Source organism: Nylanderia fulva, unplaced genomic scaffold (genome assembly GCF_048542155.1).
Source record: "Nylanderia fulva isolate GAGA-0341 unplaced genomic scaffold, ASM4854215v1 Scaffold35, whole genome shotgun sequence".
NCBI lineage: Eukaryota > Metazoa > Arthropoda > Insecta > Hymenoptera > Formicidae > Nylanderia > Nylanderia fulva.
The window spans coordinates 1,202,097-1,214,830 of record NW_028190422.1 but is presented as its reverse complement, the minus strand read 5'-3'; the positions used below and the strand labels follow the sequence as shown (position 1 = coordinate 1,214,830).

The 12,734-nt window shown below is 33.7% G+C and overlaps 1 protein-coding gene across 1 annotated transcript in view; it reads right to left on the bottom strand.

The window, feature by feature from the left end:
• Pdk1 (Phosphoinositide-dependent kinase 1) overlaps positions 1-12,734 on the bottom strand; it is a 295,005-nt gene that overhangs the window by 124,826 nt on the left and 157,445 nt on the right. The window contains exon 3 of the mRNA XM_085485199.1: positions 8,877-8,915. Within this exon, the coding sequence (XP_085341325.1) occupies positions 8,877-8,915 (39 nt within the window). The remainder of the gene's footprint in view (positions 1-8,876; positions 8,916-12,734) is intronic.

Below are 12,734 nucleotides of genomic sequence, written 5' to 3'. Positions count from 1 at the left end.
TGTTTTTTGCTCGTAAAACTCTAGTTTCACTATGCGAAATAAAAATTAATCTATGAGCGTGAGATTAAATGATAAACGACAAATATGATATTATTATAATATATTATAATATATAAATTTTCTCATTATCACATAGAAGCAATCTATAATTCTTTCAGAGAGAAAGAAGAAAAAAATAACAAAAAATAATGAATACATTATCTAAAATTTTTAACTAAGAAAAATAATACGTATTTGGAAGAATCAAATTCAATCCTTTTTTTAATAATCTTTACGTGATGATCAGATCTATATATGTAGACGCGTTGTTTCTCTTCTTTCGCTGATTGAACGACCAACGTATAGCTACGTGCGCGCATTTAGGGGATCTGAACATCCGGAAAAATCTATCTCTGGAAATTCCAGCGGGACCAGAAATCCGGCCAATATGTTCTTTCGCTATCAGACGCGCTTATCATGAGACCACGAAAACGGGCGCGCGCGCGCAAAAGCTCTTCGCCGGACGGGGAAGGACGAAAAACGAGAGGCTTATCGTGCCGAGAGAAACCGCAGATTCATTCAAAATTCCCCGATGACCGTGTTGAACGTTGTGCAAGGCCACATCCTGCATCGTGAACGTACAGCCGTACGTGGTCCAGATAAACCTTTTGGTTTTAGCGACTGGCAAAAGTCGCTTTTCCCGGAGGCTCACGTTAAAGTAGACGAATCAAAATCAAATATCGAACAAAAATTATTCTTCCTCTTATCGGTCTTGCCTCCCCTTCACCCATGAAAAAATATAAATTATATATGACATTACGACGAAGCAAGGATATTGAAAACGCGCATCGATAATTTAGCGCACGACAACAGTATATATATATGCACAGTTGCTATCGCCTTCGTAGAAACCGGCTTCGGCGGTTTCTCCGTCAAAAATGCCGCCCGTTCCTGTATCTTAACGCACCGATAACTCCGATTTCCTCGTTTTCTTCCAAGCGGGTCCGCGCGCCGCTTGCGTAAGCGCGCGAGCGTGAAGGAATCCGCGAGCTATTTCGAGCGCAGAGCGCACGAGACTTTAACGAACGACGGCGCACACATACATACACACGGCGTGTACGGTGGTCGTTAGTTAATTCGAAATACCGGCTAATCGCACGAACCAGCGCGCGTGAGTTTATCGCCGCTCTGTTTCACGAGAGTAGGAAACTCGCGGGGCTCGCTTTACTGCCGAGAACGTACACGAGGCGAGCCGGATTCCTCGCGTGCCTTTCAAGGTCTCTCTCGCGATCGTAGTCCACGGAGTTGAACGCCGCACGTTTCCGTCCAAACGAGATCTCTCCCCTTCTTATACGGCGGCGCGAGATTGTTGCAAAACAGTTTTGAATACTATGACGCGCGTTAGGTATTCGATCCTGAGAGATATCTTTCAGAGAATATTCCCTTGTGTACCATTGATTGTGTACATTTGACAGCTGAGAATCAGGGATGGAATTTTTATGTTTTTATTTGTAACGAGAATTGTGGGTTCGTTGGATATGTGTTTATCGCGATATGTAGACGTATCTGGTGTCCCTGCGATTATCGCCGAACAGGCTAATGCAGCATATGCAAAGATATTCCGTTATTAAACTCGTAAACAAACGCTATGTAAGGAACGCCGCTTTTAACGTTATCTACGAGTCTTGCTTAAGTAGCCTGACGTATGGTAAGTGCTCGTTCCTTACGTAACGGTGCGGTGTACAGACGAGTGCCGAACTGTTTAAAATATTAAATGATAAGGGTCGATAATTATATATATATATTCGCATATTTTGGGTATTTTTCTCCCTCTTTCTAAAACGACCAAATTGCGTACGAGAGCAGATATTTAATATCCTGCAAAGTCCTGTAAAATGCGTCCTGTAAATGCGTTCACGCGAAAAATTATAATAAGAAGATAAAGCAGCTGACCATATCGCTTATTATATGTAGACTTAATTAATTACATAGAATATTTATAAAATACTTTTCTCCGCCTTCCGCGTCTTTCTCAATGTTATAAGAATATAAAACATATGTATAAAAAAAAAAAAAGGTAAAAAATATATTCCTTTACACAGTGTCCAATATGTTAATTTGATATTCCCTGTTTCCGTTTTCATTTCGAAATCTTTTTATTTATAAATACTCAGCCGCACATACATTTATAATTAGGGTATCCAAAAAAAATACTAATTAAGTCTACTGGTTTAGTGGAACCAATTATATTCTCTCCCTCTCCCTCCTGTTTTGAATTGTGAAAATTTCCGGCATAGTCAGACGACGCTGGCGGAACGTAGCATGTTTTGCTTTGTGTATCAACATTTTATATCTATATGTGTTCCCTAATTTAATAGTAATTCTATACAATTAAACGTGAGCGATCTAAGATTGCTAATTAAATCTTTCAATCTGGCAGTTCAGGAAAATCATTTACATATTTCAGAATTCGATAACGAAAATTTCCAAGACGTCAGATGGCGGAACGTAAAATACCTATATATATATATGTATATATTATATTTTTGCTACATAAATTAATGAAAACACAAACACGGACCAGTTGTACAATCAGAAAGTCTATCGAAATATTTATCGGTAAACGGAAACGCAAGTGACAGGTTGATAAAGCTCGCTGAAAAGGGACGAAAGGAAATAGAAAGAGGGCAAAAAGAGATAGGAACAGAGAAGAAGAGATGCGCATCGGCAGAATGAAATTGAATTGTCCGAACGGCATCGGAGTTCTTGGAGTCTTCTTTGCAGGGAATATTTATCGCAAACATATTATGTGTCCGGTGACATTTTTACGAGACGCCGCCGCGCGTCTCGTAATCGCGTCGCGAATAATGGAGTCAGGAAGATGAATTTTTCCCAAGACGCTCTGCCGGGCGGTGCATCGAAATTAGGAGAGAGCGAGGAATTCGACGAAAATCGTTTTTCCTTCCCGAGGATATATAATCTTATCTAGGAACTCTATTTATTAGTTCTAAAAGATACGAGTGCGATATCTCTCCCACTTCGCATTTCTCGAAAAGATCTATAGAGAGACGTAGAGAGAAAGAGATGTGAATCCCTCGTTTTAAATTTGACGACACACTTACACGACTACGCACGTATTAAATGCGTTTCATGCAAAAAGCGCGTGGATTTGCATGGAATATAGATATCGACATCGCGCAACGAAAAGCATAAAAAAGCGCGTAAATATTCCCGTGCTTCCTGGAATTATGTTATCCGCGATGTTGACTAAATTGAAATTGCAATATGCACTCCTCCTCTCTGTATATGTATATATGCGCGGTTTCATATTACGCAGAAAGTTAACCGAGTTTTTAAAAATAAATTCTCGCGCGGTTGCGTCGTCGTGTTGAAAGAAAAAACCGAACGTAAAAGGAGTCGTTTTATTATAATGAGAGAATTGATGTGTTTTATGCTGTTTTCTGTATGTATACAGTATATAAGATTTTTGCCTTCAAATAAAAATTGTTTAACAAATTAATAAATTAGTTCTTTCTATGTGAATGAAAAGCTGATAGATCCAATAATTGCAATAAATACGTATACGTGTATGTAAAATATATTTAAAATGTAAAAATAAAATAAGAAACATGTCTTTTTAAACTAATAAATAATCAAATAAAACTTTGAAATCGTAAAAGTCAAAAATTAATATTAAAACTATTCAATATATATAAAACAATTTCTCTCAAGAATTTCGTAGTTTTCTCTTTTTTTTTACATTTCAATTTTTTCCTATCTTTGATCTTAAAAAGAAAACCTGCATTAAGGTCATATAGTGATGAAGGCCGGTATTTTACGTAAATAAATGTTTGCAATTCTTCTACCACATTGGTGTAACATGTAATATGACCAGGAATTAACCGAACAATTTCTATTGCGGCTATGCAACAACAACTTCTTGTAACAATTGTCACGTCGAGGTCGCGGTGATTTGTCTTCAATTCTTTTTTTTTCCTTATCCGTTTGTTACTGGCGACAGTCGATATCTCGTGAAACTGTCGTGAAGCGGACTCACGACAATTAACGTTGGCACGTAAGCTTTGGACGAAACGTGAGATGTTACGGAAAACGCGAAGCTCGAAAAGAAAATAGAATTTCGACAATGTACGAGCTTTTTTTGTTATGACGCTTGCATAATTATTTAAGGTTTTATTCCATTTATCGTATCATTAAACATATAATTTGTAGTCAGATATTAGCAAATATAATTGAAATCCATCCGCTATTCAAGAGAGCTGTAAGAGCTTTTTTTTACGACGCTTGCATAATTATTTAAAGTTTTATTCCATTTATCATATCATTAAACATAATTTGTAGTCAGATATTTGCAATAATAATTGAAATCCATCCGTTATTCAAGAGATCAAATTCCATTCTTGAATTACCCAGGAAGTTTTTAAATCTTAAGGTTCTTCCGGTTACACATGCCGATTCACAAAGCGTTATTTTTTATCATGGCATGTTTTCTTTTTACACGAGCACTTCAAAGGAGATGAGAATATTCGAAAGTAAAAGGAAGAAAAAAAAGAAGGATTATCCTGAAAAACGGTCAACGGATGAGTCAAGGGAAAAAAAGACGAATAGGCGAAAAATGCTGAACGCAGAAACGGAGGCGGTGCTCCTTTTTAATCTACTGGCAACAAAGAATTGCCTGGCAATGCCCGGCGATCTTCTAGGAAACCGGATCATTTCGGAAATTCGGAACGAGAGGCACTGGACCTCCGCGGTGCGCAGTAAATTATCGACCGAAAATAAATTGTTGTTTTAGGAGCGTCCTTTTTTTTATCTCGAAAGAGATATCGTCAGATAACACGGTCCCGCTTGTTAGGGACAGAAAAAATAATATAAAAAAACAATGCAAGAGAAAACTACGAAATTCTTTACTTTTTTCTTCATACAAAAAAAAATTAATTTTTTTTATATTTGATTATGGCAAATAGATAGTAAATAATATTCTCTTGATAGGATTCTCAAATTATATTTCTTAACAAATAAAGCATGTAAATGTGTAAAAAATTATATTATAAAAAATATAACAGATTTATATTATTAACATGACATATGTTATTAGCTTTTTATAGAGCACGGAATATTTGTAAATCTTTCATAAAAGATCTAAGCTTTGCGTAAAAATTTAAATTTGCAGAATCTACGACATATACTCCAAATTTAACAAACAATATATTATTCAATATATATAAATTATTTTGTGATTTAAAACTTTGTAACAACTTAAAAATAAAATAACTTGCTTGATATATAATGATTATTATCAAATATGGATAAAAAAATTGTAACAAGAATGTATATATTTAGTATTAAAACAAAAATTATATATATGTATAATGTGTCAACATAGTAAAATCATGAAATATTTAAGCAGTATGAAAATATTGTGAACAAGCTCTGTAAATCTCTCTCGTAAGGAAAAATAAAATTACGTACTTAATTATAACGACATGTCAAATCAAGACAATACTAGTAAGAGTTAAGACTCAGCTCGTGCACCGGAATATAAACAGCTTCGCATTCGAGCAGAATCAATAGGGAAAATGTGCGTTTATAACAACATACACGTTTCAGCATTTAATTATCTATCATTTAATTAATTCCTTTTTATTGTCAGTCGAACGGGCCGTAGTGAGAATGACAATTCTCATTCGCAATTCTAACGCGGAAATTGCGGAAAGGGGCAAGCAGGAAACGAACGGGCGTCTCCCGTATCTTTCTTTTCTCTCCCTCTTTTTTTTATAATGACATGCGTCGTTGGTACCGTTAACCGTTGACAAGCCGATGCATCCTGTCGTGAATCATCAGAAAGAAAAAAAAAAGAAACGTGAAGGTAACCACTAATAATACCGGGAATAATGGTACAATCGTTACGTCACATCCTGTAAACACTGCTTACGATTTGCCGATTCCGTCGACAGACTGTAATAGGAATAATCGCAATCTAGCTGCAAGTTACATCCTGTTCTCGAGCGAAACAAACGGAAGCGTTGGGAAGAAAATATAAGTTCTAAGAATGTATGCGATAAAAGAGGATAAACAATTCTTTATAAATAAATAAATATTTAACGCGATTATTAGCATATATGACATGACACACTTGCAAATATCATTTACAGTGTTCTTAGAAAATTATTATCCACATAAAAATAATATACTATCTTGTACCTAAGTTTGTATATTTATTCATCTAAGTAATGACCGAAACTAATTACTTATTTAATGATTATTATGATTATTATAAAGCTTTAATTGTTTTGTTGTTAATTATTCCAAATTTTTTTACATATTTTTATGTTTCTGTTATTGAAATTAAATTTTTTCCCCTTAATATTATACATATAATATGTAATATATGTATATACATATTACAATTTAATGCATTGCAATTTACAATAAAAAGTACCAAATAAAAAGAATTCAATTTCAATATGCATATATTAACCTTATTTTGTAACGCTGGTAAACAGGAAAGGATTACGAACTTGATCGATCGTAAGAAACGAGAAAAAGATCAGACGACGTAGTAAAGAGGGAAATCGAGTCTTCAAAAAAAAATTGTTACGTTGTTAAGAGTAGAACTGATAATTATCGAGTCGTATAGTATGCGCACGTTTACGCACGTCAATTGATCGTCCGGTGAAATGTTACTGCTTGCATTTTAATGAGCCTTTAAGTACTCATTAAAAATTCGCCATCGTATAGACACGCGTAAAATTAGCAGCGCTCTTTTATTTAATTAATGGTTCATCAAATATAAGAGAAATCTCATATTATATATTGTAGTCAAAATACATCAATGTAAATATATTTGTCATGACATTCTTCGAGTGTGTATAAAATTAATAACAAGTTTCAACAATTGTTACACGCAAATTGTTTCATTTTTGTTTTAATAAAAGTTTGATTAATTCTTCTAATTAATCATATAGCAAAAGTATATTAATTATAAATAAATCAGACTAAAAAAATTAGCTTCAGTTTATATACAATAGTATCTAACCTTAGAAAGAAATAGAGGAAGGCCAAGAGAAATGCAGGCTTCAAATATCATTTAATACCATTAGGAAGCAAAAAGAAAAACAATACAATTAAAATATTAAAATTTCTTACAAAATTTTATAGTATAAAAGAAGTTAATTTTTATTTTATAAATATGTATCTACATATAAGCATCTCTCGATCTTCGTTTATAAGATATGAACACTACAAAAAATATTTAAATAAAAGTTTCAAGTTTATTTAAATTGTAAATAATAAATTTATATTTATCTGTTTCTTTTTAGCTTTACATATATATAAATGTTAGTATTCTACTTTGCTGTAATTTTCGATTTTCTTTTTTCTTTTTTATTTTTTATTTTTATTAATTATCTAAATAATACACTTAAAAAAATTAATTAATTGTAATGTAATCATATATAATACTAAGCTTGTAGAAATGTATAAATGTATTATATTAATATGTTATCTTTTCATAGTGTTCTTGTTCAAATTATTTCTACTTACGTCTTACCTTATGTATGTCAAGTGCTTAATAAAAAGTAATGGAATAATATTTTTATCAAGGTTTTAAAAGTGTAATATTTTTAACAATTTTTAACAATTTTTAACATAAATATTTTTTATTATATCATTGCTTATTACTTTTTATCAAGCTGTAAAATTAATTGAGCTATATATATTCTAAGGTTAAATATTCGCTAATTTGTGTTAGTCCATTTATTTTGAGATACAATGGGTATTTATATATTAAAATATTAAATTTATTTGTAAAATTATCCATTTTATCTCGAAAGATTATAAAATTAGTTTATAAAATTTAGTTTATAAAATTGATTGTATGGATTGTGATGCGTCGTACGTAGGGCAGACGGGTAGATTGTTGAAAACTAGGATGAAAGAACATCGCAACAACATAAAAAGAAACGCGTCACAATTATCAGTCATATCGGAACATAGATTATTGAACCATGAATTTAATTGGGAGGATGTAAAAGTCTTAGACGAGGAGCCTTTTTTATGTAAACGTTTGATATCCGAAATGATCCACATAAAACGTCAGAGGAATAGTTTAAATTTACATAGCGACACTGATAAATTAAACGAGAATCTTGATCTGTTAATAGAAAAATTTACCAAAATCTAGCTTTGTGATTTTACATAGCCGGGTTTTTTGTTAGACTTTTGACATGAGTGCCGATTAGTTTAGTTGTTTTTATTTTTATTTTTATTTTCATATTTTATTTTTATATTTGTTTTTTGCGTATATATGTATCGACTGTGTCGAGGTAGAATACCGCACAGTCGTTAGAGTGATGTGTCACGTGTAGCATCGTCTTCTCTCTGTTTTTGCTGTCGGGGTGAGTGTTCTTCCCGGTTCTTAATTTTTAATTCTTGTGAATTGTTCTACGTTTAATTTATACCATGTTGATTAGTGTTGGTAAGGGAGTCACTGCTCCGCTTCCTTCCTGACGATGGTCACCGTTAGGGAGACACTCCGACGGCCGGACGGTTTGAATAGGGAGGAGAATGATATTTAATTTATTTGCGGATTGTATGTATACGAGTTTTATAATTTTCTGATTGTACCGATTATCTTCTATTTTTGTTTCTTTGTATTTTGCAGCTACTGAAGAAGACCCGAAGTGGGTCGAAACGTTTAGAATTTAATAAATGAGTTTGACTTGAGATCTCATTTTAATTTATTAATTTTGTGCATGTCATCCGCATAGGCTCCGATTGCCGTCGAGATTTTATTTTTATTGTAACACAATAATTCGAGCCGAGATTAATAGTTTTTTTATATCGAAAGATTATATATATAAAATATATTTACCACTCACCAATGTGCAATGCGGAAGAAAGTTATGCACAATGTCGATCTGTAAAATACGAATAAATCCAAATTAACACAATGCCATATAATTAATATTTCAAAGAATAATTATTGTGCACAATTAAATTTTCTATTAAGCTTATAATAAAAATTTAATAAGCATGATTACACACATAATATGTAAATAACATTCAAAAAATATTTTCTATATTTATTTCTATATAGGTACAAATATAACATAATTATATAAAACATAATAAAAATATAATAATAAAATTATATAATATATAAAAATATAATATAAATATAATAAAAATATACAATAATTATAAATATATTTTTGATTAAATATTTTACAAGTTTATTTTAAAATAAAATCTCGAATTCATTTTACATGCATCATATATTACACAATGATGTAATATGAATCATTATCACTGAAATAAATGAAAAATTGTACCAAGTTATTACTTATGAAAGAATGAAACAAACAATAAATTAAATAATAACGCGTCGCGTTATAATAAGGAATTAGACTATAATCTAACATAATCGCTTAAAGCCGAATAGTCTAATACATTAAATAATGTATCTATTTATTTGAATAATTACAATTTCTCACCTCTCACTTCGCCCCCCCGATGCCCGATAACCCTCCATCCTCTCGCATTTTTTAGCAGTCACCACTCACTCGCGAATACACACTTTTAAATTACGATCGCGCGTTAATTACTGCAATACGCTAATCACTTTGCACGGCACTCCCGATATGAATGGTGTACGCGACCCGCACTTTGTTCCACCGTAGAAAAGTAACGCGGAAAAACATTGACCTCGCGACGCCATGAAGGTTATGATCGAACCTCGAATAATAGTGAAAAGTCGCGGAACTACTAACCTTACGCGCAACCAACTTCACGCGTAATTCGCTGCGATGTTACACCTGTTGCTTCTAACCGCACTTTCATGTACCTTCCGTGCGTGAATAACTTAATTAATATTGTACTGTTTTTTGCAACTATAATACTATTTCGTATTATAAATGGATAAATATGCAAATAGAAAGACAAATATCCACGGAATACAGCATACGCAAATATGATTATCGCTGCGTCGATTTGTTTGCGCGATAGCATTTTGCTGGAATAAATCTCGCGAAATACGCGTTTTGATCAATCGTCGATATAATAAACGTCGAATTTATACAGTCTGGTCGCAAAATATCAAGATACAAGGTCAATTAGAATCTATATATGTACTGATGTTCGCTCAATTCGGTATCTATATCTACATCGAAATATAATAATTTATACATGTGAATAAACGTGAAGAATGATCGGTCTACATCATACCTGTTGTATTTTGCGAATAACCGAAACGTGAAAAATGATCGCGTTGAGATATTTCCTAGTACTTGTCGCGAATATATAATCGAAGAGTATATAATAACTTAATTTAACCCTACCACACGGATGGTGCGATGCCACTATCTGCATCACTCGGGCCTCGCGGCGCGAATGACAACAAAGCGCGTAAAACGGCGCTGTCAACTTTGTATTGATATTATTTGGTATAATAATTAATCGAAAAATTTAATTAAAAATTTTAAATACAATAGAAAAAAAAACTATATATATATATATGTGTGTGTGTGTGTGTGTATGTGTATGTAATATATATCTGATTATTTCAATTTCAACATAATAGGCAAATTGATTCAAAGCGCGCGCAAAATATGTATATTCGAATTCAAATAATTAAAGAAATACATAATTATCATTAAAAATAATAATTGATACCTACATATCTGTCTCTAACAATAACTTGTAACTTGTATTATCTAATTGTAACGTTCTATATTTTTTTACATCTTGAGCAAAGTACAATGAAATTTAATTATTAAGAGTTATTGTAATTTAAAATAAATCAAAATCAAGAGATTAGATCGTCACATAATGTCCATGAAATGTTTGGCAACTTAATTCTTGTTTTTAATTTATTTAAATCATGTAATTTCATTTTTTCAGAACGTAAAATATTAGAAAAAAGTAAAAATACTAAATTACAAATATATAAATAAGTATATCTTTCATCTGCAATTAAAGTGAGGATAAACTTGTTTCCTTATTATATGTATTGTATATTAAATACAATATTTTTTAACACATAGAAGAATCGATCAAATTATTTAAATTTAAACAAAATTTTTAAAAATAATTAAATTATTTGAGTGTAATAAAAAAGAATATATATATATGCTATATATTGAAATATATAATTTCCTTATTAATATCAGTTCTCTCTTTAATTTTATTATTTATTATATATGAAATATTACATAAATGTATGTGTGTTTGTGTATGGTTGTGTACATTATATATCTTTTATCGTGCTATAATCATGTATATCATTAAATTTAATATGCAGATTGCCTTCAAGCATATATTTTTCATAATTTCAACAGCGTTACACTTTATGACGAATCAGTAAGGAAAATGAGTTCACGAGTGAACGAATCGGACGTTTATCTACATCATTTTCCCCTCACGCAAGACTATACTTTTCAAAGCAGCGGCGTAGAAGAAGAGATGGCGCGACGCTTTTCCAAGAGGCGATCTATGAAGGAAAGAACGACAGTTTCGAGGGGTCCATTGGATTTTTGTAACAACGACTCCGTCCTCCTCGTTTCGCAAGGATAGCGTAGCGGAAGAACGAGCTCGTAGGCAATTTTTCACGTTCTTCCGAGACTCCTCTCGACTTCACCCCGCCTACGAAGCCATCGCTAACTCGACTGGAAGAAACAATATTTTTCGAAGCCCGAGCATAAACCGGCCATAAATTTTCCGGCTTCAAGTAGAAGAAGAAGGTAGCTTTGTATATCCCGCCGCGCTTCTGTAAACGCGGTTGCGCGCGAACAAGGCTTACGGCGGGTTGCATAGATAGGTACAGACAAGTAAGGAACCCTTTGAGAAAGTGTCTTGAGACGATGGTGACGGTGGCGTAAGGATGCAGGCACGAAGTCGCAGTAATTTGAAGTCGAGCCCCGCGGAGTCCGTGACCGTGGTAGCAATTATCGGGAATTAAACGTCCGGAGTTCTTGGACGAGCGACGAGTTGCCACCGCCAGGTAGACGTAAGACGCCCGGCGTCGGTCGGAAAATTTTAATAAGACTCGGTGAGTTTGTTTAATAGGGAGAGGTTCTCCGGACTTCTCTCCCGCGAGAAGGATCGTTAGAATACTTGGCGACGAAAGTTTCGGGAGTCATTCTCGAGTGGCGTATAGAGAGAAGAAGAGAGGTACATCGATCGGGAATCGAGGCTGCTGAAACGAGAAGACGAAGTGGACTGCTACGATTAAAGTGGGATTCAAAAATCAAACGGCGAGTGGAATAAAGCGAAGATATCGTTACGGTTCAATTACGAAACTAAGCGTCGCAAACGCGTCCTAGATTCGCTCCACATCTCCGGTCTTGAAATCAAAAACGAGAATTGACTAAAGCCTTCAAGTACCTTGCGACATGAATGACACGCCTCGTGGAAGCCTTGCTTAGCCACTTTTTTTTAACGAATCCTTGACTTCGGGATTATGTGACAGCTGCTCGTCGTCTCGAGTACCGATTTTTCTCTATTACCAGCTAAACGCTTCTGCTGCGGTTTTCCAGCGGTTCAACAAGTGGCAGGTGCCTCTTACACAGATCGAACATTGACATGGAAATACTCAAATGGGATGGGTATATAGGCGCGACCGAGGCCGAAGATAAATCGTCGTCGATTACCATTTAGTTAGGTCCGCCCGCGTATACACAGAGGCTTTACGTGTCAGTCCATAATTCACGATCTCGAAAAGGACACTCACTGGGAAAATG